General features: G+C 41.6%; 1 protein-coding gene across 1 annotated transcript in view; it reads left to right on the forward strand.

Moving 5' to 3' along the window:
- LOC105475185 (survival of motor neuron 2, centromeric) overlaps nt 1-14194 on the forward strand; it is a 31906-nt gene extending 17712 nt beyond the window's left edge. The window contains exons 6-9 of the mRNA XM_011730227.2: nt 1551-1646; nt 2959-3069; nt 13090-13143; nt 13616-14194. Of these exons, the coding sequence (XP_011728529.2) occupies nt 1551-1646; nt 2959-3069; nt 13090-13140 (258 nt within the window). The 3' untranslated portion in view covers nt 13141-13143; nt 13616-14194. The remainder of the gene's footprint in view (nt 1-1550; nt 1647-2958; nt 3070-13089; nt 13144-13615) is intronic.
- The last annotated feature ends 8419 nt before the right edge of the window (nt 14195-22613 follow it).

A 22613-nucleotide genomic window follows, 5' to 3' on the forward strand; every position in this document is an offset into this window, starting at 1 on the left:
TTACTTTTGTGGAGTATTAGGTATTAGACTGATAATTAGTACACTTATTTAAGTTAGAAAGTATAATAGTGGGCCAGATGCGGTGGCTCACGCCTGTAATCCCAGCACTTTGGAAGGCCAAGGCGGGCGGATCACGAGGTCAGGAGTGGAGACCATCCTGGCTAACACGGTAAAACCCCATCTTTAGTAAAAATACAAAAAAATTAGCCAGGCATGGTGGCAGACACCTGTAGTCCCAGCTACTCGGGAGACTGAAGCAGGAGAATGGCGTTAACCCGGGAGGCAGAGCTTGCACTGAGTCAAGATCGTGCCACTGCACTCCAACCTGGGCGACAGAACGAGACTCCATCAAAAAAAAAAAAAGTGTAATAATAATTTATCATTAGCTGGATGATACGCTGTTGTTTCCCATGTTACCTGTATAAGATATGTAAAATAAGAACACTTTATTTACATCTAATACAGATAAAATCCTGAGGCGCTCTCAGATTGTTTTGTAGAGTTCACATGTAAATATTGTTTTCATTTATGGTCCTTTTGGTTATAAGTAACAGAAATCAACTCTAAAAAGATTTTATTATAGGTTAGATTATGTCATGGAACCTAAGGGCTTGTCCCTTTCTAGTTCTTTTGTGTAAAGTAGTGATTCTTCCATGGAGGGGATGGTATTTAGGCAAATTTTGTGTTTTTTTTTGAGATGGAATTTTGCTCTGTTGCTCAGGCTGGAGTGCAGTGGTGCCATCTCGGCTCACTGCAACTTCCACCTCCTGGGTTCAAGCTGTTCTCCTGCCTTAGCCTCCTAAGTAGCTGAGATTAAAGGCACCCGCCACTGCACCCGGCTAATTTTGTATTTTTAGTAGAGACAGGGTTTCACCATGTTGGCCAGGCTGCTCTTGAACTCGTGACCTCAAGTGATCTCCCCACCTTGGCCTTCCAAAATGCTAGGATTACAGGCGCCCGGCCTAGGCACTCATTTTTAAAAATCAAGCATGACTCATCAAAAGTTTTAAGATTTTCCGTGATAATGTTCTTATTGAGGCTTACATTATATTATAGTTTCTTGACTCTAAAATGATGTATCCTCTTAGAATATATATATCATGCTTCATTGGTCTCAGGGGGCTGATTTTTATAAGGTGAGAGATTTGCTAGTTTTCACAGTATGTGCTCTAAGTTAGCATATATAGCTAAACAGGCTTTCATAAAAACATTATACAATTTAGTTAATGAAATTCGGGATATAGTCTTTTATGATTGAAATAATTTTGCTGAATAGACTGTCTTCTGATTTATTAGGTAATTACCACTCTTATTTTGTTTTACTTCCTTAATGTCTACATAGAAAGGAAATGAGAAAAATCCAGAGGTTGTCATTTGACTTACGAGTCGGTTTGACTTCAGGATTTGGTACATGAAATTTCACTTAATCTTTTTGATATGTATAATACAAATATTCTGGGTAATTATTTTTATCCTTTCGTTTTGAGTCCTTTTTATTCCTATCATATTGAAATTGGTAAGTTAATTTTCATTTGAAATATTCCTTATAGCCAGGTCTAAAATTCAATGGCCCACCACCGCCGCCGCCACCACCACCACCCCACTTACTATCATGCTGGATGCCTCCATTTCCTTCTGGACCACCAGTAAGTAAAAAAGAGTATAGATTAGATTTTGCTTTCATATACAATTTGATAATTAGCAGAATAGAGGATCGGAAAATGTCATTGTAGACCATCCCTTGGGCCAGATTCTAATGGGTAGAAATTTGAACTAAACCTCTGGGGTTTTTTGTTTGTTTTTAATGCCTTTCTGTTACCCAAATGCAGTGCTCTTGTAGTCCCAGCTCTAAGCTCTAGGTTGCCTGCTTCTTTCCTGGCAGAAGTTGGTATCTAGTCTATAGGGAAGTAGTTCCTGTTAGAAGGTATTTAATTATACCTTATATAAGGGATTAGTGTTTGCCCTTCTAGGTATAGTTGGATGTTAGCTTCTGATGTAAACTGGATTTCTTTTTCTTTCTTTTTTTTTTTTTTTTTTGAGGCAGAGTTTTGCCATTGTCGCCCAGGCTGGAGTGCAGTGGTGTGATCTCGGCTCACTGCAACCTCCGCCTCCTGGGTTCAAGCAGTTCTGCCTCAACCTCCCGAGTAGCTGGGATTACAGGCACCTGCCACCATGCCCGGCTAATTTTTGTATTATTAGTAGAAATGGGGTTTCACCATGTTGGCCAGACTGGTCTTGAACTCCTAACCTTAGGTGATCCACCCACCTTGGCCTCCCAAAGTGCTGGGATTACAGGCGTGATCTACCGCACCCAGCTGTAAACTGGATTTCTAATGTTAGATTTTTAGGTATTAACAATAGATACAAAGATACTTTTTGGCATACTGTGTATTGGGATGGGGTTAGGACAGATGTTCTACCCAAGATGTTTGCTTAAAATGGCCCTTGAAATGATATGTGAGCTGTGTGTGTGCGCGCGCACGTGTGTGTGTCTGTGTGTGTGTGTATTAAGAAAAAGCATGAAAGTATGCTTGACTTTTTTTTACTCATAGCTTCATAGTGGAACAGATATATAGTCTAAATCAAAATGTTTAAATTTTTATGTCACTGTCTTTTGATCCTTGTTAAATTTAATTTTGTTGGTATTTTGTTGTTATTAGTTGGCTTTCTCCAAATGCTAGCTATATTAAGAAATTTAAGGCCAGGTACAGTGGCTCATGCCTGTAATCCCAGCACTTTAGAAGGCCAAGGCAGGAGGATCACTTGAGCTCAGGAGTTTGAGACCAGTTGGGACAGCATAGCAAGACCTCGTCTTTGTTTAGGGGAAAAAAAGAAATTTAAGTAGGAGATGATCTAAGCAAACATACAATTAATATCTAGCATTCACTGTATAATATAAATCTCCAGACTTTACTTTTTTGTTTACTGGATATAAGTAACATCTTTTTCTGTCTCCAGATAATTCCCCCACCACCTCCCATATGTCCAGATTCTCTTGATGATGCTGATGCTTTGGGAAGTATGTTAATTTCATGGTACATGAGTGGCTATCACACTGGCTATTATATGGTAAGTAATCACTCAGAATCTTTTCCTGACAATTTTTTTGTAGTTATGTGACTTTGTTTTATAAATTTACAAAATACTACTTGCTTCTCTCTTTATATTACTAAAAAAAAAATAATAAAGTACAACTATCTGTCTGAAGCTTAAATTACTCTTGCATTGTCCCTAAGTATAATTGTAGTTAATTTTTAAAAGCTTTCATGCTGCTGTTAGATTATTTTGATTATACATTTTTGAATTGAAGTTACACTTTTTGTAAATAATGTTTTAATATCTGCTTTGATTTGAAATTGATTGTACGGGAATGGAAAAGATGGGATAATTTTTCATAAAAGAAAAATGAAATTCTTTTTTTTTTTGAGACAGAGTCTTGCTCTGTCGCCCAGGCTGGAGTGCAGTGGTGCGATCTTGGCTCACTGCAAGCTCTGCCTCCCGGGTTCATGCCAGTCTCCTGCCTCAGCCTCCCAGGTAGCTGGGACTACAGGTGCCTGCCACCACACCCGGCTAATTTTTTGTATTTTTTAGTAGAGGCAGGGTTTCACCATGTTAGCCAGGATGGTCTCGATCTCCTGACCTCGTGATCCACCTGCCTCGGCCTCCCAAGAAAAATTAAATTCTTCTTATGCACAAAGATCTGGGGTAATATGTACCACATTGAACTTTGGGGAGTATGGCTTCAAACTTGTCACTTTATACATTAGTCTCCTACAGACATGTTCTATTGCATTTTAGTCAAAACATTTAAAATTATTTTTAGAAGGAAGCTCATGTGCCCTGCTAAAATTATGATGTGATATTATAGACACTTGAATTTTTAGTAAATTAATATAGAAGAAACAACTGACTTAAAGGTGTACGTTTTTAAATGTATCATCTGTGTGTGCCCCCTTTAATATTCTTATTTAAAAGTTAAGGCTGGGCATAGTGGCTCATGTCTATGATCCCAACACTTTATGAGGCGGAGGCAGGCAGATCACTTGAGATCAGGAGTTCAAGACCAGCCTGCCAGCATGATGAAACCCCGTTTCTACTAAAAATACCAAAAAAAATTTAGCTGGGCATGGTGGCACATGCCTGTAATCCCAGCTACTTGGGAGGCTGTGGCAGGAAAATTGCTTGAACCAGGGAGACGGAGGTTGCGGTGAGTTCAGATTGTGCCACTGCACTCTACCTTTGGTGACAGAGTAAGACTCTATCTCAAAAAAAGAAAAAGACCTGGCACAGTGGCTCACACCTATAATCCTAGTACTTTGGGAGGTCGAGGCAGGTGGATCACTTGAGGTTAGGAGTTCAAGACCAGCCTGGACAACATGGTGATACCCTGTCTCTACTAAATACACAAAATTAGCTCAATGTGGTGGCGGGCAGCTATAATCCCAGCTACCTGGGAGGCTGAGGCAGGAGAATCACTTGAACCTGGGAGGCAGAGGTTGCAGTGAGCCGAGATCACACCGCTGCATTCTAGCCTGGCCAACAGAGTGAGAATTTTTGGGGAAAAAAAAAAGTCACTCGTCAGTTGTTGTTGTATAACCTTGGTATATTTGTATGTATCATGAATTCCTCATTTTAATGACCAAAAAGTAACAAATAAACAGCTTGTAATTTGTTTTGAGATCAGTTATGACTGTAATACTCTAAGCTTTTATGTTTTTTAAATTATGAAATAGTTGAAGAAAAAATATATAATGTAAATATAAAGTACTGGTATAATTTATGTTCTAAATAGCTTTCTTGAGATATAATTCACATGGTGTGCAGTTTACCTTTGAAAATACGCAAGTTGGCTAGGCGCAGTGGCTCACGCCTGTAATCCCAGCACTTTGGGGGGCCAAGGCAGGCAGATCACGAGGTCAGGAGATCAAGACCATCCTGGCTAATATGGTGAAAATATCATCTCTACTAAATATCCAAAAAAAATTAGCCAGGCATGGTGGCGGGCGCCTTTTGTCCCAGCTACTCGGTAGGCTGAGGCAGGAGAATGGTGTGAACCCAGGAGGTGGAGCTTGCAGTGAGCCGAGATTGCACCACTGCACTCCACCCTGGGTGACAGAGCGAGACTCCGTCTCAAAAAATAAAATAAAATAAAAAAGAAAATATACAAGTCAGTGGTTTTGGTTTTCACAGTTATGCAACCATCACTACAATTGTAGAACATTTTCATCACCCCAAAAAGAAACTGTTACCTTCATTTTCCCCACCCCTAGGCAGTCAGTACGCTTTCTGTCTCTATGAATTTGTCTATTTTCGATATTATATATAAATGGAAGTATACGATATGTGGTCTTTTGTGTCTGGCTTCTTTCACTTAGCTTACTATTTTCAAGATTCATCCATGCTGTAGCATGCATCAGTACTGCATTCCTTCTTATTGCAGAATATTCCATTGTTTGGTTATATCACATTTTATCCATTCATCAGTTCATGGACATTTAGGTTGTTTTTATTTTGGGGCTATAATGAATAATGTTGCTATGAACATTTGTTTGTGCTGTTTTTGTTTTTTGGTGTTTTGTTTTGTTTTGTTTTTTGAGACAGAGTCTCGTTCTGTCACCCACGCTGGAGTGCAGTGGCGCGATCTTGGCTCACTGCAAGCTCCCCCCACCAGGTTCACCCCATTCTCCTGCCTAAGCCTCCTGAGTAGGTGGGACTATAGGCACCCGCCACCACACCTGGCTAATTTTTTTTTTTTTTTTTTTAGATGGGCTCTTGCTCTGTCACACAGACTGGAATGCAGTGGCATGATCATATCTCACTGTAGCCTCAAACTCCCGGGCTCAGCAAGGCCACTTCCCCACCATGCCCAGCCCAGAACATTTTCATTACCCAAAAAGAAACCCCATACCCATTAGAATTCACTCCTTAATATCCTGTCGTCCCAGCTCCTGAGAACCACTAATTTACTTTTCTGTGGATTTGCCTATTCTGGACATTTTATATAAATGGAATTCTACAATATGTGGCCATTTATACCTGGATTCTTAGCGTAAGTTTCTCAAGGTTCATCCATATTGAAGCCATATATCAGTACTTCGTATCTTTTGTTGCTGAATAATATTTCATCATATGGACATAGAACATTTTATCCAGAAAGGTGTTTGGGTTGTTTCCTCTTTGGGTTATTATGAATAATGCTGTTAGGAATGTTTGTTTGCAAAATTTTGTATGGGCGTGTTTTCAGTTCTCTTGGGTATACAACTAGGAGTGTAACTGTTGGCTCTTAGGCTAACTCTGTGTTTAACTCTTTGAGGAACTTCGAAACTGTTTTCTGAAGTGGCCGTACCATTTTACATTCCCACCAACAGTGTATAAAGGTTCTTCTTTCTCCACATTCTCTTCAGCAGTTATTGTTGTCTCTGATTATAGCCATCCTAGTTGGGTGAGAAATGGTACCTTACTGTGGCTTCAATTTGCATTTCCTAATGACTGAATGATGTTGCATCTTTTCATAAGATGCTGCTGGTCATTTATATATCTTCTTTGGAGAAATATCTTTTCAAATCTTTTGGCTTTTTTTTAATTGGGTTTGTCTTTATTGTTGAGTGTTAATAGCTCTTTGTATTTTCTGGATAATAGGATATCATCATAATCTCTTACCTTACTGCAGTAGTTCCCAAATCTCATGTCTCACCCTGCTAAATTTATTTTTCATACAGAAGCTAGAGTAATATTTTAAAAATGTAAAGTAGATCCCACCTCTTCCTTTAAAAGACTCTCCAATAGCTTCCAGTCACACTTGGGTTAAAATCCAAACCTTTTACCCTGGTTTGCAAAGTATATCATGTTGTATTTCTTGCCAGTTTCTTTGCCTAAATCTCATTTCATGCTCTCTCTTCCTCTGCTCCAGCAACACTGGCCTCTTTTCTTCCTCTTATATACCAGGTTTATAGCTTCTTCAGGGCCTTGGCACTCATATTCTTTCATGTGGAAACCCTACCTCAGATTTCACTTGTCTGGCTTCTTGCCATTCAGATATCATCTTAAATTTCACCTTCCCTGTTCATTCTGGAAGTGACACCCCCTCATTCTCTGTCACTTTATCCCACTTAGATTCTCTGTGTAGCATTTGTCATTCCCTGATATAATTTTTCTTTCCTGTTTTATCTGTTTATGTCTAGTAGAATGTAAGTGCTGTGAGAGCAGGGACTTTGTCTGTCTTGTAGTCCTTGTATCTTGTATCTGTGGCCTTTAGAACAGTGCCTGGTTCAGAATAAATTTGGTTCAGAATAAGTTGGTATTTTGCCAAATGTTGAACATTAACAAGGTTTAACTCTGATAATGAGATAACCATTTTTATATATAAAGTTTTTTTGTAGATTATTTCCTTATGACTAAGAAGTATCATTATCAGGTGAAAAAGTATAAACATTTTAATAGCTTTTGATACACGCTGACAACTTGCTTTCCAAAATTCTTATTCCTATATGCATTGCCACCAGTACAATTTGAAAATGCCTATTTTACCATAGCTCTAGATAGTTATGGATCTTATTATTGATGGTTCTAGCAATAATTTAAAAATATGAATGTACTTATGTGTTAGAATATAGTTGATTTGAAGGTTGATAAGGATGAAAAATTAGAGTTAAATTGTACTTAAACATTCCTGTTTCAGGTACTTGATAGAACTGTTATTAAAACCTAGTAGGTTTTTCAGTAGACTTTTGACTTTTACTGAAAAGTCGGGACTTTTTTTTTTTTGAGACAGAGTCTTGCTCTGTCGCCAGGCTGGAGTGCAATGCAGTGGCACGATCTCTGCCTCCTGGGTTCAAGCGATTCTCCTGCCTCAGCCTCCCAAGTAGCTGGGACTATAGGCATGCACTACCACACCCAGCTAATTTTTGTATTTTTGGTAGAGTCGGGGTTTCACCATGTTGGCCAGATGGTCTCGATCTCTTGACCTCATGATCGCCCCCCTTGGCCTCCCAAAGTGCTGGGAATACAGGCGTGAGCCACTGCGCCTGACCTTTTTTTTTTTTGAAACAGTGTCACTCTGTCATCCCGGCTGGAATGCAGTGGTATAATTTTGGCTCACTGCAACCTCCGCCTTCTAGGCTCAAGCAATCCTCTCACCTCAGCCTTCTGAGTAGCTGGGACTACAGGCATGTGCCACACCTGGCTAATTTTTTTTTTTTTTTTTTTTTTGAAATGGAATTTCGCTCTTGTTGCCAAGACTGGAGTGCAATGGCGCAATCTCAGCTCACCGCAACCTCCGCCTCCCGGGTTCAAGCGATTCTCCTGCATCAGCCCCCCGAGTAGCTGGGAGTACAGGCTTGCACCATCTTGCCTGACTAATTTTGTATTTTTAGTAGAGACCGGGTTTCTCCATGTTGGTTAGGCTGGTCTCAAACTCCCAATCTCAGGTCATCTGCCTGCCTCGGCCTCCCAGAGTGGTGGGATTATGGGCGTGAGCCACCGCACGTACAATTTTTGTGTTTTTTTTTTTTTTTGTAGAGATGGGGTTTCACCATGTTGCCCAGGCTGGTCTTGAACTCCTGAGCTCAAGTGATCCACCCACCTCAGCCTCCCAAAGTGCTGGGATTACAAGCATGAGCCTCTTGACCAACAACATCCAGATGTTTCTGTTTCTTTTACTGGAGTTTGAGCAGCAGTTGTTGGGCAGCGCCTTTTCCAGAATATTTGCCACAAATTCTAGCTACCTAGAGAAATGATCTTTACTTTTAGAAATATTTTTTGCGGCCGGGCGCGGTGGCTCAAGCCTGTAATCCCAGCACTTTGGGAGGCCGAGGCGGGCGGATCACAAGGTCAGGAGATCGAGACCACAGTGAAACCCCGTCTCTACTAAAAATACAAAAAATTAGCCGGGCGCGGTGGCGGGCGCCTGTAGTCCCAGCTACTCAGGAGGCTGAGGCAGGAGAATGGCGTGAACCCAGGAGGCGGAGCTTGCAGTGAGCCGACATCGCGCCACTGCACTCCAGCCTGGGCAACAGCGTGAGACTCCGTCTCAAAAAAAAAAAAAAAAAAAAAAAAAGAAATATTTTTTGCATATATGCATTCATTAAAGTTAATTAATTAAAATATAAACATATGAACTTCAGCAGTGTTAGGAAATTCCACTTTCCTGAGCCTGCATTTTTGTCTCTTGGAAATTTTTATCATTTAAAAAAATAAGCCAGCTGGGCACAGTGGCTTAGGCCTGTAATCCCAGTGCTTTGGGAGGCCGAGGTGCGGTGATTGCTTGAGGCCAGGAGTTGGAGACTTGCCTGGGCAACATGGTAACAGCCTGTGTCTGCAAGCATTTTCTTTAAAAATTAGCTAGGCACGGTGGCATGCGTCTGTTATCCTAGCTATTTGGGAGGCTGAGGCAGGAGGATTGCATGAGCCCAAGAGTTTAAGGCTGCAGTGAGCTATGATATACACCATTGTGTTACTGACCATGGGTTCTTCGGCTCTCAATGCAATAGAAATTGTGAGGCCAAAGGAGTTTTCCCAAATAAGGCTTTATTGGACCATATGCCCAGGCATAGGGATGGCAGCACAAGAGAGAGAGAGTTTTCTGGCTGGCTCCCCAGAGGGAGTTGGAAAGGCAGTTTTTAAGAGGCTACAGTGGGAAAAGAGTGACTTTACGTATGTAGAAGCAGGGAACTTTTAGCACCTGTGCAGTTTCATAACATGCTTCTTCATGCCTGGCATGTCGCATTAACATGTTACATCTCCACCCCAGGTGTGATTTTTAGTATTATAATGAAGCTAAGTTAAGGATTGGTCCTTCTCTGGCCTTGTGTGTATGCTGGAGATAGAGCTAACTCCCTTGAGTGAGATTTATGATGGGAGCTGCTTATTTTAGCTCCAAGGCATCATAATCAGTAGGTATGGCCCCTTGAGTAAGATTTGTGGTGCATGATCCAAATGGTTTGGTTGGGGTCTCCGCTGGCCATGGGGCCTCCCCTGCACCAGCTTGCAGTAGAGGTCCTTGGTGGGGGATCGGGGTAGGGGAAGGAGACACTGAGTCCTGTCCCTACTCTGTCTGAACTGCACTCCAGCCTGGGCAACAGAGAGAGATGCTGTCTCTAAATAAACAAAAAGAACAAGCCACTGCTGATGGTTAGGTTTTCCAACAGCTTTAGTGTGTTTTTTTGTTGTTGTTTTGAGAAAGGAATTTTTTTCTTTACATTTTTAAAAAGTAGAATCAGGGTCTTACTCTGTCTCCCAGGCTGAAGTACAGTAGCACAGTCATGGCTCACTGTAGCCTCAATCTCCCGGGCTCAAGTGACCTTCCCACCTCAGCCTCCTGAGTAGGTGGGACTACAGGCACAAGCCACAACGCCCAGCTGATTTTTTAAATTTTTAATAGAGATGAGGTCTCCCTGTGTTGCCCAGGCTGGTCTTGAACTCCCGGGCTCAAGTGATCCTCCCACCCTGGCCTTTCAGAATGGTGCAGTTATAGGTGGGAGCCAGCCATTCCCATTCCCTGGCCCAGCCTAAGTGGTTTTCTTTTTTTTTTTTTTTTGAGACAGTCTTGCTCTGTCACCCAGACTGAATGAAGTGCAGTGATGTGATCTCAGCTCACTGCAACTCTGCCTCCCGGGTTCAAGCGATTCTCCTGCCTCAGCCTCCCAAGTAGCTGGAACTACAGGTGTGTGCCACCATGCACGGCTAATTTTTTGTATTTTTAGTAGAGACAGGGTTTCACGTGTTAGACAGGATGGTCTCAATCTCCTGACCTCGTGATTTGCCCGCCTCAGCCTCCCAAAGTGTTGGGATTACAGGCGTGAGCCACTGCGCCTGGCCTTAAGTGTTTTTAATATGTCATTGCCTTAAGCTAGCAATTCTTAACCTTTGTTCTACTGAAGCCATGTCGTTGAGATAGGCTCTGAGTCTAGCTCTTAACCTCTATCTTTTTGTCTTAGAAACCTAAGCAGAATGCAAATGACTAAGAGTAATGTTGTTGAAATAACACAAAATAGGTTATAACTTTGATACTCATTAGTAACAAATCTTTCAATACATCTTATGGTCTCTTAGGTGTAGATTAGTAATGAAGTGGGAAGCCGCTGCTGCAAGCTAGTATACGTGTAGGAAAAGATAGAAAGCATTGAAGCCAGAAAAGAGAACATTTGGGCTAGATCTGACAAGAAAAACAAATGTTTTAGTATTAATTTTTGACTTTAATTTTTTTTTTAGTGAATACTGGTGTTTAATGGTCTCATTTTAATAAGTATGACACAAGTAATTTAAGGTCATATATTTTATATGATGAAAATAAGGTATAGGCCAGGCATGGTGGCTCATGCCTGTAATCCCAGCACTTTGGGAGGCCGAGGCAGGCGAATCACCTGAGGTCAGGAGTTAGAGACTAGCCTCAACATGGAGAAACCCGGTGTCTACTAAAAAAATATACAAAATTAGCTGGGCGTGGTGGTGCATGCCTGTAATCCCAGCTACTTGGGAGACTGAGGCAGGAGAATTGCTTGAAACCGGGAGGCGGAGGTTGCGGTGAGCCAAGATCACACCATTGCACTCCAGCCTGGGCAACAAGAGCAAAACTTCATCTTAAAAAAAAAAGGAAGAAAAATCTTTTTTAAAATTAATTAATTAAATTTTTAAGATGGAGTTTCGCCCTGTCGCCAGCCTGGAGTGCAATGGCGCGATCTCGGCTCACTGCAACCTCCGCCTCCTGGGTTCAAGCATTTCTCCTGCCTCAGCCTCCTGAGTAGCTGGAATTACAGGCATGCACCACCACGCCCAGCTAGGTTTGTGTGGTTTTTTTTTGTTTTGTTTTGTTTTGTTTTTTTTTTTTTTTTGAGAGGCAGTCTCGCTCTGTCCCCCAAGCTGGAGTGCAGCGGCGGGATCTCGGCTCACTGTAAGCTCTGCCTCCCAGGTTCACACCATTTTCCTGCCTCAGCCTCCCAAGTAGCTGGGACTACAGGCGCCCGCCACCATGGTGTTTTTAGTAGAGATGGGGTTTCACTGTGTTAGCCAGGATGGTCTAGATCTCCTGACCTTGTGATCCACCTGCCTCGGCCTCCCAGAGTGCTGGGATTACAGGTGTGAGCCACTGCGCCTGGCGTAGTTTTGTATTTTTAGTAGAGTTGGGGTTTCTCCATGTTGGTCAGGCTGGTCTCAAACTTTGACCTCAGGTGATCCGCCCACCTTGGCCTCCCAAAGTGCAGGGATTACAAGCATGAACCACCGTGCCCAGCAATGTTTTTAAATTTTTGAAATTTAAATTTTATTTTTTAGAGACAGGGTCTCACTCTGTTGCTCATGCTGGAGTGCAAGGGCACATTCACAGCTCACTGCAGCCTTGGCCTCCAGGGCTCAAGCAGTCCTCTCACCTCACCTTCCCGAGTAGCTGGGACTGCAGGGATATGCCACTGCACCTGGCCATTTATTTATTTATTTATTTGAGGCACAGTCTCGCTGTGTCACCCAGACTGGAGTGCAGTGGTGTGATCTCGGCTCAGTGCAGCCTCCGCCTCCTGGGTTCAAGCGATTCTCCTGCCTCAGCCTTCCAAGTAGCTGGGATCACAGGTCCCTGCCACCACACCTGGCTAATTGTTTGTACATTCAGTAGAGATGGGGTTTTGCTGTGTTGGCCAGGCTGGTCTTAAACTCCTGAGCTCAGGTGATCCAACTGTCTTGGCCTCCCAAAGTGCTGGGATTATAGGCATGAGCCACTGCACCCAGCCTGAGCCACTGCACCAGCATACTTTTTAAATTTTTTATAGAGACAGGGTCTCATTATGTTGCCCAGGGTGGTGTCAAGCTCTGGGTCTCAAGTGATCCCCCTACCTCAGCCTCCCAAAGTCATGGGATTGTAGGCATGAGCCACTGCAAGGAAACCTTAACTGCAGCCTAATAGTTGTTTTCTTTGGGATAACTTTCAAACTTTTAAGTTGATTAAAAGACTATCAACTTAATTTCTGATCATATTTTATTGAATAAAATAAGTAAAATGTCTTGTGAAACAAAATGCTTATTAACATCCATATAAAGCTATCTGTATATAGCTATCTATATCTATATAGCTATTTTTTTTAACTTCCTTTATTTTCCTTACAGGGTTTCAGACAAAATCAGAAAGAAGGAAGGTGCTCACATTCCTTAAATTAAGGAGTAAGTCTACCAACATTATCAAAGTGAATCTTACTTTTGTAAAACTTTATGATTTGTGGAAAACAAATGTTTTTGAACACTTAAAAAGTTGAAATGTTAAAAAGTTGAAAGGTTAATGTAAAACAATCAATATTAAAGAATTTTGATGCCAAAATTATTAGATAAAAGGTTAATCCGCATCCCTACTAGAATTCGCATGGTGTCAAAGTATCATTGCACCAAATACTTAACGGGTTGGTTGTGTGGAATAAACATACTTTCACAATAAAGAGCTTTAGGATATGATGCCATTTTATATGACTAGTAGGCAGACCAGCAGACATGTTTTTTTATTGTGATACGAGATAATCTAGGCATACTGCACTGTACACTCTGACATATGAAGTGCTCTAGTCAAGTTTAACTGCTGTCCACAGAGGACATGGTTTAACTGGAATTCGTCAAGCCTCTGGTTCTAATTTCTCATTTGCAGGAAATGCTGGCATAGAGCAGCACTAAATGATACCACTAAAGAAACGATCAGACAGATCTGGAATGTGAAGCGTTATAGAAGATAACTGGCCTCATTTCTTCAAAATACCAGTGTTGGGAAAGAAAAAAGGAAGTGGAGTGGGTAACTCTTCCAGATTAAAAGTTATGTAATAACCAAATGCAATGTGAAATATTTTATTGGGCCCTATTTTGAAAAACCATCTGTAAAAGACTGGGGTGGGGGTGGGAGGCCAGCACGGTGGTGAGGCAGTTGAGAAAATTGGAATGTGGATTAGATTTTGAATGATACTGGATAATTATTGGTAATTTTATGAGCTGTGAGAAGGGTGTTGTAGTTTATAAAAGACTGTCTTAATTTGCATACTTAAGCATTTAGGAATGAAGTGTTAGAACGTCTTAAAATGTTTAAAATGGTTTAACAAAATGTGATGTGATGCATATGTGGCAAAATGTTACAGAATCTAACTGGTGGACATGGCTGTTCATTGTACTGTTTTTTTCTATCTTCTGTATGTTTAAAAGGATATAATAAAAATATTTAATATTTTTTTTAAAATTAGCTATGTGTCTGTGATTGTATTTGTTTTTTGCATATTATTTTGCCCTTTGGCCCATATTTTGATATGGATGCCACCATAGCGTTTTGTGTATGTGCATGTGTATTCCCACTTAATGTCACATTTTTCATGTCTTTACATATTCTTACTTTTGTTTATTTTTGAGACAGAGTCTCACTCTGCTGCGCAGGCTGGAGTGCAGTGGCGCAGTCTCAGCTCACTGCAACCTCTGCTACCCGGATTCAAGAGGTTCTCGTGCCTCAGCCACGTGAGTAGTTGGGATTACAGGCATGTGGCACCACATCCCGCTCATTTTTGTATTTTTAGTACAGATGGAGTTTCACCATGTTGGCGACGCTGATTTCAAACTCCTGACCTCAAGTGATCTGACCACCCCGGCCTCCCAAAATGCTGGGATTACAGGTATGAGCCACCGCGCCTGGCTTTTCTATTTCTATACATAGCTTTTCACATAGTATGTTTATTGTTTATATATTGTTTATATCTGTATTTCCTCTTTCATTAGAAGAAAGGTACTACATCTTATTCTTCATGGTGTCTACAATATCTGGCAGTTTTTGGAAGTCGAGGATGAACTTAGAGCATAGACTGGTGGGATTGTCAAAGAAGAGAGCAAATGGAAGAGAAATGTCAGTTATTTTTGGATCAGTCTTTAATTCATCATGACAGGTTAGGCATTAGTTGTAATTCTTGCAAATTTTGAAGAAGACTTAATAAATCCTACATTAGGTAAATGGCTTTGAAAGTTGAGTTAATCATAATGGTGTTTGACCGAGGCCCTATTTATCTTAATATCGAATAATGAAGCGGCTTCCCCCTTAGATATAGACAGAAAACATCAAAGCCACCACACTACCTGACTGGACTTATCCTAGTAATAAAGTCAAAACTGAGCTAGTTCTCTGGCTTTAACTGTAACAATTGTCCTTGTGGTTGTAAGGAATCTAGATGAAAATTACATGGTCTGTTCTACAGCCATAGCTGTACCTACATTCAGAAGACAGGCACAAGTTGCTGTGTTTGAAGAGATCCTTCATTAAGGGATCAGACAGAGATTACTTTGAGACATCTAAGTTTAGCTTTTCTGCAGGTTTGCCATTAACAGAAATAAACTACAGAGTTAACTTTTTTTTTGTTTTTTCGATACAGTCTCACTCTTGCCCAAGCTGGAGTGTACTGGCATGATTTCGGCTCACTACAACCTCTGTCTCCCAGGTTCAAGCAATTCTCCTGCCTCAGCCTCCCGAACAGCTGGGACTACAGGCATGTGCCACTAAGCCTGGCTAATTTTTGTATTTTTAGTAGAGACGGGGTTTCGCCATGTTGCCCAGGCTGGTCTTGAACTCCTGACCTCAGGTGATCCACCCGCCTCAGCCTCCCGAAGTGCTGGGATTACAAGGGTGAGCCACTACGCCTGACCCAGAGTTAAGTTTTTAGAAATGTTTTTATGAACTTAAGTCTTGTGTTGTTTGAAATAATGGATTCAATTTAGACATCAAATTCCAAAAGTTACTAAGAGCAGCTGGGTGCGGTGGCTCACACCTGTAATGCCAGCACTTTGGGAGGCCAAGGCGGGCAGATCACCTGAGGTCAGGAGTTCCAGACCAGCCTGGCCAACATAGTAAAACCCCGTCTCTACTAAAAATACAAAAATTAGCCGGGCATGGTGGCACGTGCCTGTAGTCCCAGCTACTCGGAAGGCTGAGGCAGGAGAATTGCTTGAACCCGGGAGGTGGAGGTTGTGGTGAGCCAGGATCGCGCCACTGTGCTCAATCCTGGGCTAAAGCGAGACTCCGTCTCAAAAAAAAAAAAAAGTTACTGAGAACAACTCTGGGCCAGGCACAGTGGCTTACACCTGTAATCCCAGCATTTTGGGAGGCTGAGACGGGCGAATCACTTGAGCCCAGGAGTTCAAGACCAGTGTAAGCAACAAAGCAAGACCCCTGACTCTACAAAAAATTAAAAAATTAGCAAGGCATGGTGGTGCATACCTGTAGTCCCAGCTATTGGAGAGGATAAGGCAAAAGGATCACTTGAGTACAGGAGGTTAAGGCTATGTAATGAGCCATGTTCACACCATTGCACTTCAGCCTGGGCAGCAGACTGAGACCCTGTCTCAAAAAAACAAAACCAAAAGCAACAAACAAAAAAACGAGCAACTCTGCTTCTGTACACTTTTTTTTTTTTTTTTTGGTAGCAACATGATCTCATTATGTTGCCCAAGCTGGTCTCGAATTCCTGGGTTCAAGCCATTCTCCCACCTCAGGCTCCCAAAGTGCTGGGATTACAGACATGAATCACCATGCCCAGCCCTTCTGTACACTTTTCAGTGTACCCTTTTGTGATTTTTAAAATGTTTGTGTGTACATTTATTGTGAATTTTTTAAAACGTAATTAAGGCTAGAGGCAGTGGCTCATACCTGTAATCCCAGCACTTTGAGAGGCCAGGGTGGGTGGATCACCTGAGGTCAGGAGTTCGAGACCAACCTGGCCAACATGGTGGAAACCCCATCTCTACTAAAAATACAAAAAAAAAAAAAATTAGCTCAGCATGGTGGTGGACGCCTGTAATCCCAGCTACTGGAGAGGCTGAGGCATGAGAACCACTTGAACCCGGGAGGCGAAGGCTGTAGTGAGCCAAGATCACACCACTACACTCCAGCCTGGGTGACTGAGTGACTGTCTCAAAAAAAAAAAAAACCACTAATTAAATTGTATCATGATGTATCATCATTACCCTTTTAGAACTTTTAAAATTTTTTATCTTTAGAGGTAATTCATACAATGTTCTTTAATAGATAAGTGCTTTTCTGCCAATATATCTTAGAGAACACACCATATCAGTATTTAAAACTCTTATTCTTTTAAGCACTTATAGGATATTCTTATAGATAGGTGTGTACCACGCTTAATGAATTGAGCTCTTGTGGATGACAGTTTGTTTCTAATCATTTGCTATTTAATAGTACAGTCAGCATCTTTAGGATTAAGTATCTAGAATTAGAACTACTGTGTTGAAGAGGATATTGCATTTAAATTTTTTTTTTTTTTTTGAGGTGGAGTCTTGCTCTGTTGCCCAGGCTGGAGTGCAATGGCGTGATCTCAGCTCACCACAACCTCCACCTCCCGGGTTCAAGCAGTCCTCCTGTCTCAGCCTCCTGAGTGGCTAGGATTACGGGCGCACGCCACCATGCCTGGCTAATTTTTGTATTTTTTTGGTAGAGACAGGGTTTCACCATGTTGGCCAGGCTGGTCTCGAACTCCTGACCTTGTGATCTGCTCGCCTTGGCCTCCCAAAGTCCTGGGATTACAGGCGTGAGCCACTGCACCCGACCTACATTTAAATTTTTAATAAATGTTTACTAAATTGTTCTCAGTAGAGGTTATATTAATTTATATTTATACCAACATGGAGAGTTTGTTTCCCACAAAATAGCCAATAATTTATCAAACCTTTGAATCTTTGTCAATTGAATAAAAATGATTATCTCATATTTATAAATTTTTATCTTATTGTGAGTTCAGCACCTTTTCGTGTGTTTAAGAACTTTTAATTTTTTGTTGTTTATATGGTCTTCCTGTTACCATTTTAGGTATTTGTTTTTATTTTCACAGTTTTTGCTTATAAAATTTTATTTACAGTCAATTCTCATCATTTGTGGAATCTGTATTTGTAAAGGTACCTACTTGCTAAAATTTATTTGTAACCTAACATCAATACTCATGGCAGTTTCATGGGTTTTCATGGACATACACAGAGGTGAAAAATTTGAGAACCTTACCCAGATATTCCCAGCTGGGGTTGAACAATGTTTTTTGTTTAGCTTTCTTACTATAAACAAGTGTCCTTTTCAAAAGCAGTTTATATAGTTCTACATTTTTCACATTTTTGTGCCTTCTGTTTGGGATTTTACTGTTCAAAGTGATTCCTAAGCATTGTGCTGAAGTGCTATATAGTATGGTATTCCGAGGCGCATGCGGGCTGTGAGGTGCCTTAGAGAATACATATGTTAGATAACGTTTGTTTCGTCATGAGTTTAGTACTGTTGAGTGGGACTTAGATGATGATGAGTCATCAATATTTATTTATTTATTATATTTTTTGAGATGGAGTCTCACTCTGTCGCCCAGGCTAGAGTTCTGTCGCATAATCTTGGCTCACTGCAACCTCCTCCTCCCAGGTTCAAACGATTCTCCTGCCTCAGCCTTCCCAGTAGCTGGGATTATAGGCGCCCACCACTGCACCCAGCTTAATTTTTGTATTTTTAGTAGAGGTGGGTTTTACCATGTTGGGCAGGCTGGTCTTGAACTCCTGACCTCAAGTGATCCGCCCACCTTGGCATCCCAAAGTGCTGGGATTACAGGTATGAGCCACCCTGCCAGGTCTATATTTATTAAGTAATGTGTCTTTAAACAGAAACAGATATAAAACAAGGTTATGTATTCATAAGTTGAAGAAAATGTGACCAAAGGCTTACAGGAACCTAACCCTGTATTTCTCTTAGGAACAATGGCTAAGTATTCACTAATTTGCGTGCTTGTGGCAACTTTATAGAACATAACTACCTCAAGTCATTTTATAAATGATTTACAGAAGAATAAAGGGATGGCGAAAATCAACTTTGCTACCAATTTTAATGAGAATCCAAATATAGGAGACCCAAATTTTTTCCCATATTTTCCCTGTTTTGAATGTTTATGTATACCTAAAAGGCATTACATCCTTTGAAAGCAACTGTTTGTTATGCATGAATCTGGAACATACCTACCTTATAAATACTGATTTTGGATTTCATGCATCTCTACCATGTTCTACCTTATTATTTTTATTCTTCATGAACTCACTTGGTCAAAATGCAATACTTTTTGTTTTTTAATTTATTTTTACTTTTTGTAGGAATAGGGTCTCACTGTGTTGCCCAGGATGGCCTTGAACACCTGGCCTCAAGTGATCTTCCTGCCTTCCAAAGTGCTGGGAATTGCAGGGATGAGCCATGACACCTGTCCAAACTGCAATACTTTTGAAAACTTAAGGGCTTATAGTTTTGTTGAAGTGATAGATGATGGCTATATTCTTTGTTATGTAACAGCAAAACATTTTTGTTTTTACATTTATAAATACCAGTTAGAATGACTTTCAGTGGATTGGTTTTCATTTTTCAAATAATCTTTACCTTCCTGTTACCTTGTATACATATCTGTCTTCCATACTTGTCCCCTTACAAACTTTTTCAAGTAAATTCTGGTGTACAGGAATAAAAGATGAAAGAACATTGTCACATTGTCACTTGTCCTTTTAGCAATTATGCGATGATTCAGCTGTTCTAGGTACAACTAGAGGGAGAGTATCCCAGGCGAGGGAGATAACAAGTACAAAGGCCCTAAGACACAAGTGTATTTAACATGTTTGGGGGACAACAAGGAGTTAATCGTGGCTGGAGTGGAAGTAAGGAGGAGAGATTAAAGAGATGGAGCTAAGAGAGGCAGTCAAGGATCAGGCCATATGTCAGCGACAGTAAGGTCTTCAGCATTTACTTTAAGTTGGGAGTCCATTGTTGAAAGGTTTTGAACCCAAGTTACAGCATGATCTGACTTACACAAAGAGACTTCTGATTGCTGTGTTGAAAATACACTATAGGTTTCATTGGAGGAAGCAGGCTGACTAGTTAGAGCCAGTGTGGGTAGCAGTGGTTGGATCTGAGTATATTTTCCAAGTGGAGCCACCAGGATTTTCCAGTAGATTGATTACATGTGGTGTATGAAAGAGGAGTGTCAAGTATAACTCCAAGATTTTTGGCTTATGCATCTGGAAAAATAAAGTCAGAATTTAATGAGATGGAGGTCTACATAAGGAGTACTTTTGTGGCAGGAAAGAAGTTGGGTTTTGAACATGTGAAAATTGAGATGCCCGTTAATAGAAGTTGGATGTGAATAGAGTCCAGGCCAGGTGCAGTGCCTCATGCCTGTAATCTCAGTACTTGGGGAGGCCAAGGCAGGAGAATCATGTGAGCCCAGAGTTCAAGACCAGACTGGGCAACAAAGTGAGACCCCATCTATATTATTAAAATAAAAATATGGTTCAGAGGAGAGGTCTGGGCTAGAGGTGGAAATGTAGAAGTTAGTATAGATACAGAATTTAAAGCTATTCAACTACAGGAGATAGCTGAGGAAGTGCAATCAAATAGAGAAGACGTCAGAGGAGAACTCTGGGGTTCTCTCAGTGGTTAGACATCAGATATGAAGAGAAACAGTGCAGGAGACTAAGAAGGAGCTCTCAGTGAGTTAGGAAAATCAAGAGGGATGCTCTGGAAGCCAAATGAAGGCAGTGTTTTGAGGAAGAGGGGATGATGGGCCATATGAAAACCAATAGGTCAAATGCTATTAACGGGTCAACTAAAGTGAGGACTGAGAAGTATTCACGAATTTAGCAGTGTGGAGCTCATTGGTGACCCTCATAAGAGCTGTTTTGGTGGAATGGAGGAGGTAAAATCCCGGAGGGAGAGAACATAAGAATACGCGAACAGTTGACAGTGCATGTAAACAACTCTTTCATGGAACTTTGTATTTCTGAATTTTCATTTATTTGGATGTTAATAAAATCATCGGATATAGCTTTATTTTAGTAAGATTTGTTTTGTGGAACTTCAGTTGTGTATACGCATATGTGTGTGCATGTATGTGCGTATGGCGTTTTGATGGAAAATTTATTAATCGTGGGTCATGGTTAAAAAAAAAAAAGCCTGAGAATAAGGAGTTAGATCAAGAAGGTAGAAGGAATGTTGACATAAGTTGTGGATATAGGAGATTCTACCCATGTGGACACAGTGGAAGGATTTAGGGAGTTGGAGCAGGTTAGGATATATATGTGACCAAAAAGCAGGAGTTTAGCTCTCTCACTTACCCCTGCTTTTACCATGTGATGTGTCTGCTACCCCTTCACCTTCCACGATGACTGTAAGCTTCCTGAGGTCTCCCTAGAAGCCAAGCAGATGGCAGCACCATGCTTCCTGTAAAGCCTGCAGAACCATGAGGCAATTAAACCTCTTTGTAAATTATCCAGTTTGAGGTATTTATAGCAGTATAAGAATGCCCTAATACAGAAAACTGGTACCAAGAAGTTGGGCATTGCTATAAAGATACCTAAAAATGTGGAAGCAGCTTTGGAACTGGGTAGTGAGTAGTGGTTGGAAGAGTTTGCAGGGCTCAGAAAAAGACAGGAAAATGAGGGTAAGTTTGGAACTTTTTTTTTTTTTTTTTTTGAGGTGGAGTCTTGCTCTGTCACCCAGGCTGGAGTGCAGTGGTGTGATCTTGGCTCACTGCAACCTCTGCCTCCCAGGTTCAAGCGATTCTCCTGCCTCAGCCTCCCATGTAGCTGGGGTTACAGGCATGTGCCACCACGCCTGGCTAATATTTTTGTATTTTTAGTAGGGATGGAGTTTCACCATGTTGGCCAGGCTGGTCTTGAACTCCTAACCTCAGTGATTCACCCACCTCGACCTCCCAAAGTGCTAAGTGTCATGCACGTCTGTGTGAAGAGACCACCAAATAGGCTTTGTGTGAGCAACATGGCTGTTTATTTCACCTGGGTGCAGGCGAGCTGAGTCCGAAGAGAGTCAGTGAAGGGAGATAAGGGTGGGACCGTTTTATAGGATTTGGGTAGGTAAAGGAAAATTACAGTCAAAGGGAGGTTGTTCTCTGGTGGGCAGGAGTGGGGGTTACAAGGTGCTCAGTGGGGGAGCATTTTGAGCCAGGATGAGTCAGGAAAAGGAATCCCACAAGACAATATCATCCCTTAAGGCAAGGACCGGTCATTTTCACTTCTTTTGTGGTGGAATGTCATCAGTTAAGGTGGGGCAGGGCATTTGCACTTCTCTTTTTTTTTTTTTTTTTTTTTTTTTTTTGAGACGGAGTCTCGCTCTGTCACCCAGGCTGGAGTGCTGTGGCTGGATCTCAGCTCACTGCAAGCTCCGCCCCCCGGGTTCCCGCCATTCTCCTGCCTCAGCCTCCCGAGTAGCCGGGACTACAGGCGCCCGCCACCTCGCCCGGCTAGTTTTTTTTTTTGTATTTTTTAGTAGAGACGGGGTTTCACCGTGTTAGCCAGGATGGTCTCCATCTCCTGACCTCGTGATCCGCCCGTCTCGGCCTCCCAAAGTGCTGGGATTACAGGCTTGAGCCACCGCGCCCGGCGGGCATTTGCACTTCTTTTGTGATTCTTTAGTTACTTAAGGCCATCTGGGAGTATATGTGCAAGTCACAGGGAATGCAATGGCTTGACTTGGGCTCAGAGGCCTGACTCTTAAGTTTACAGGCGTGAGCCACCACTCCCGGCAAGTTTGGAACTTCTTTTTTTTCTCTGTCGCCCAGGCTGGAGTGCAGTGGCGCCATCTTGGCTCACTGCAA

Source organism: Macaca nemestrina, chromosome 6, assembly GCF_043159975.1.
Source record: "Macaca nemestrina isolate mMacNem1 chromosome 6, mMacNem.hap1, whole genome shotgun sequence".
Taxonomy (NCBI): domain Eukaryota; kingdom Metazoa; phylum Chordata; class Mammalia; order Primates; family Cercopithecidae; genus Macaca; species Macaca nemestrina.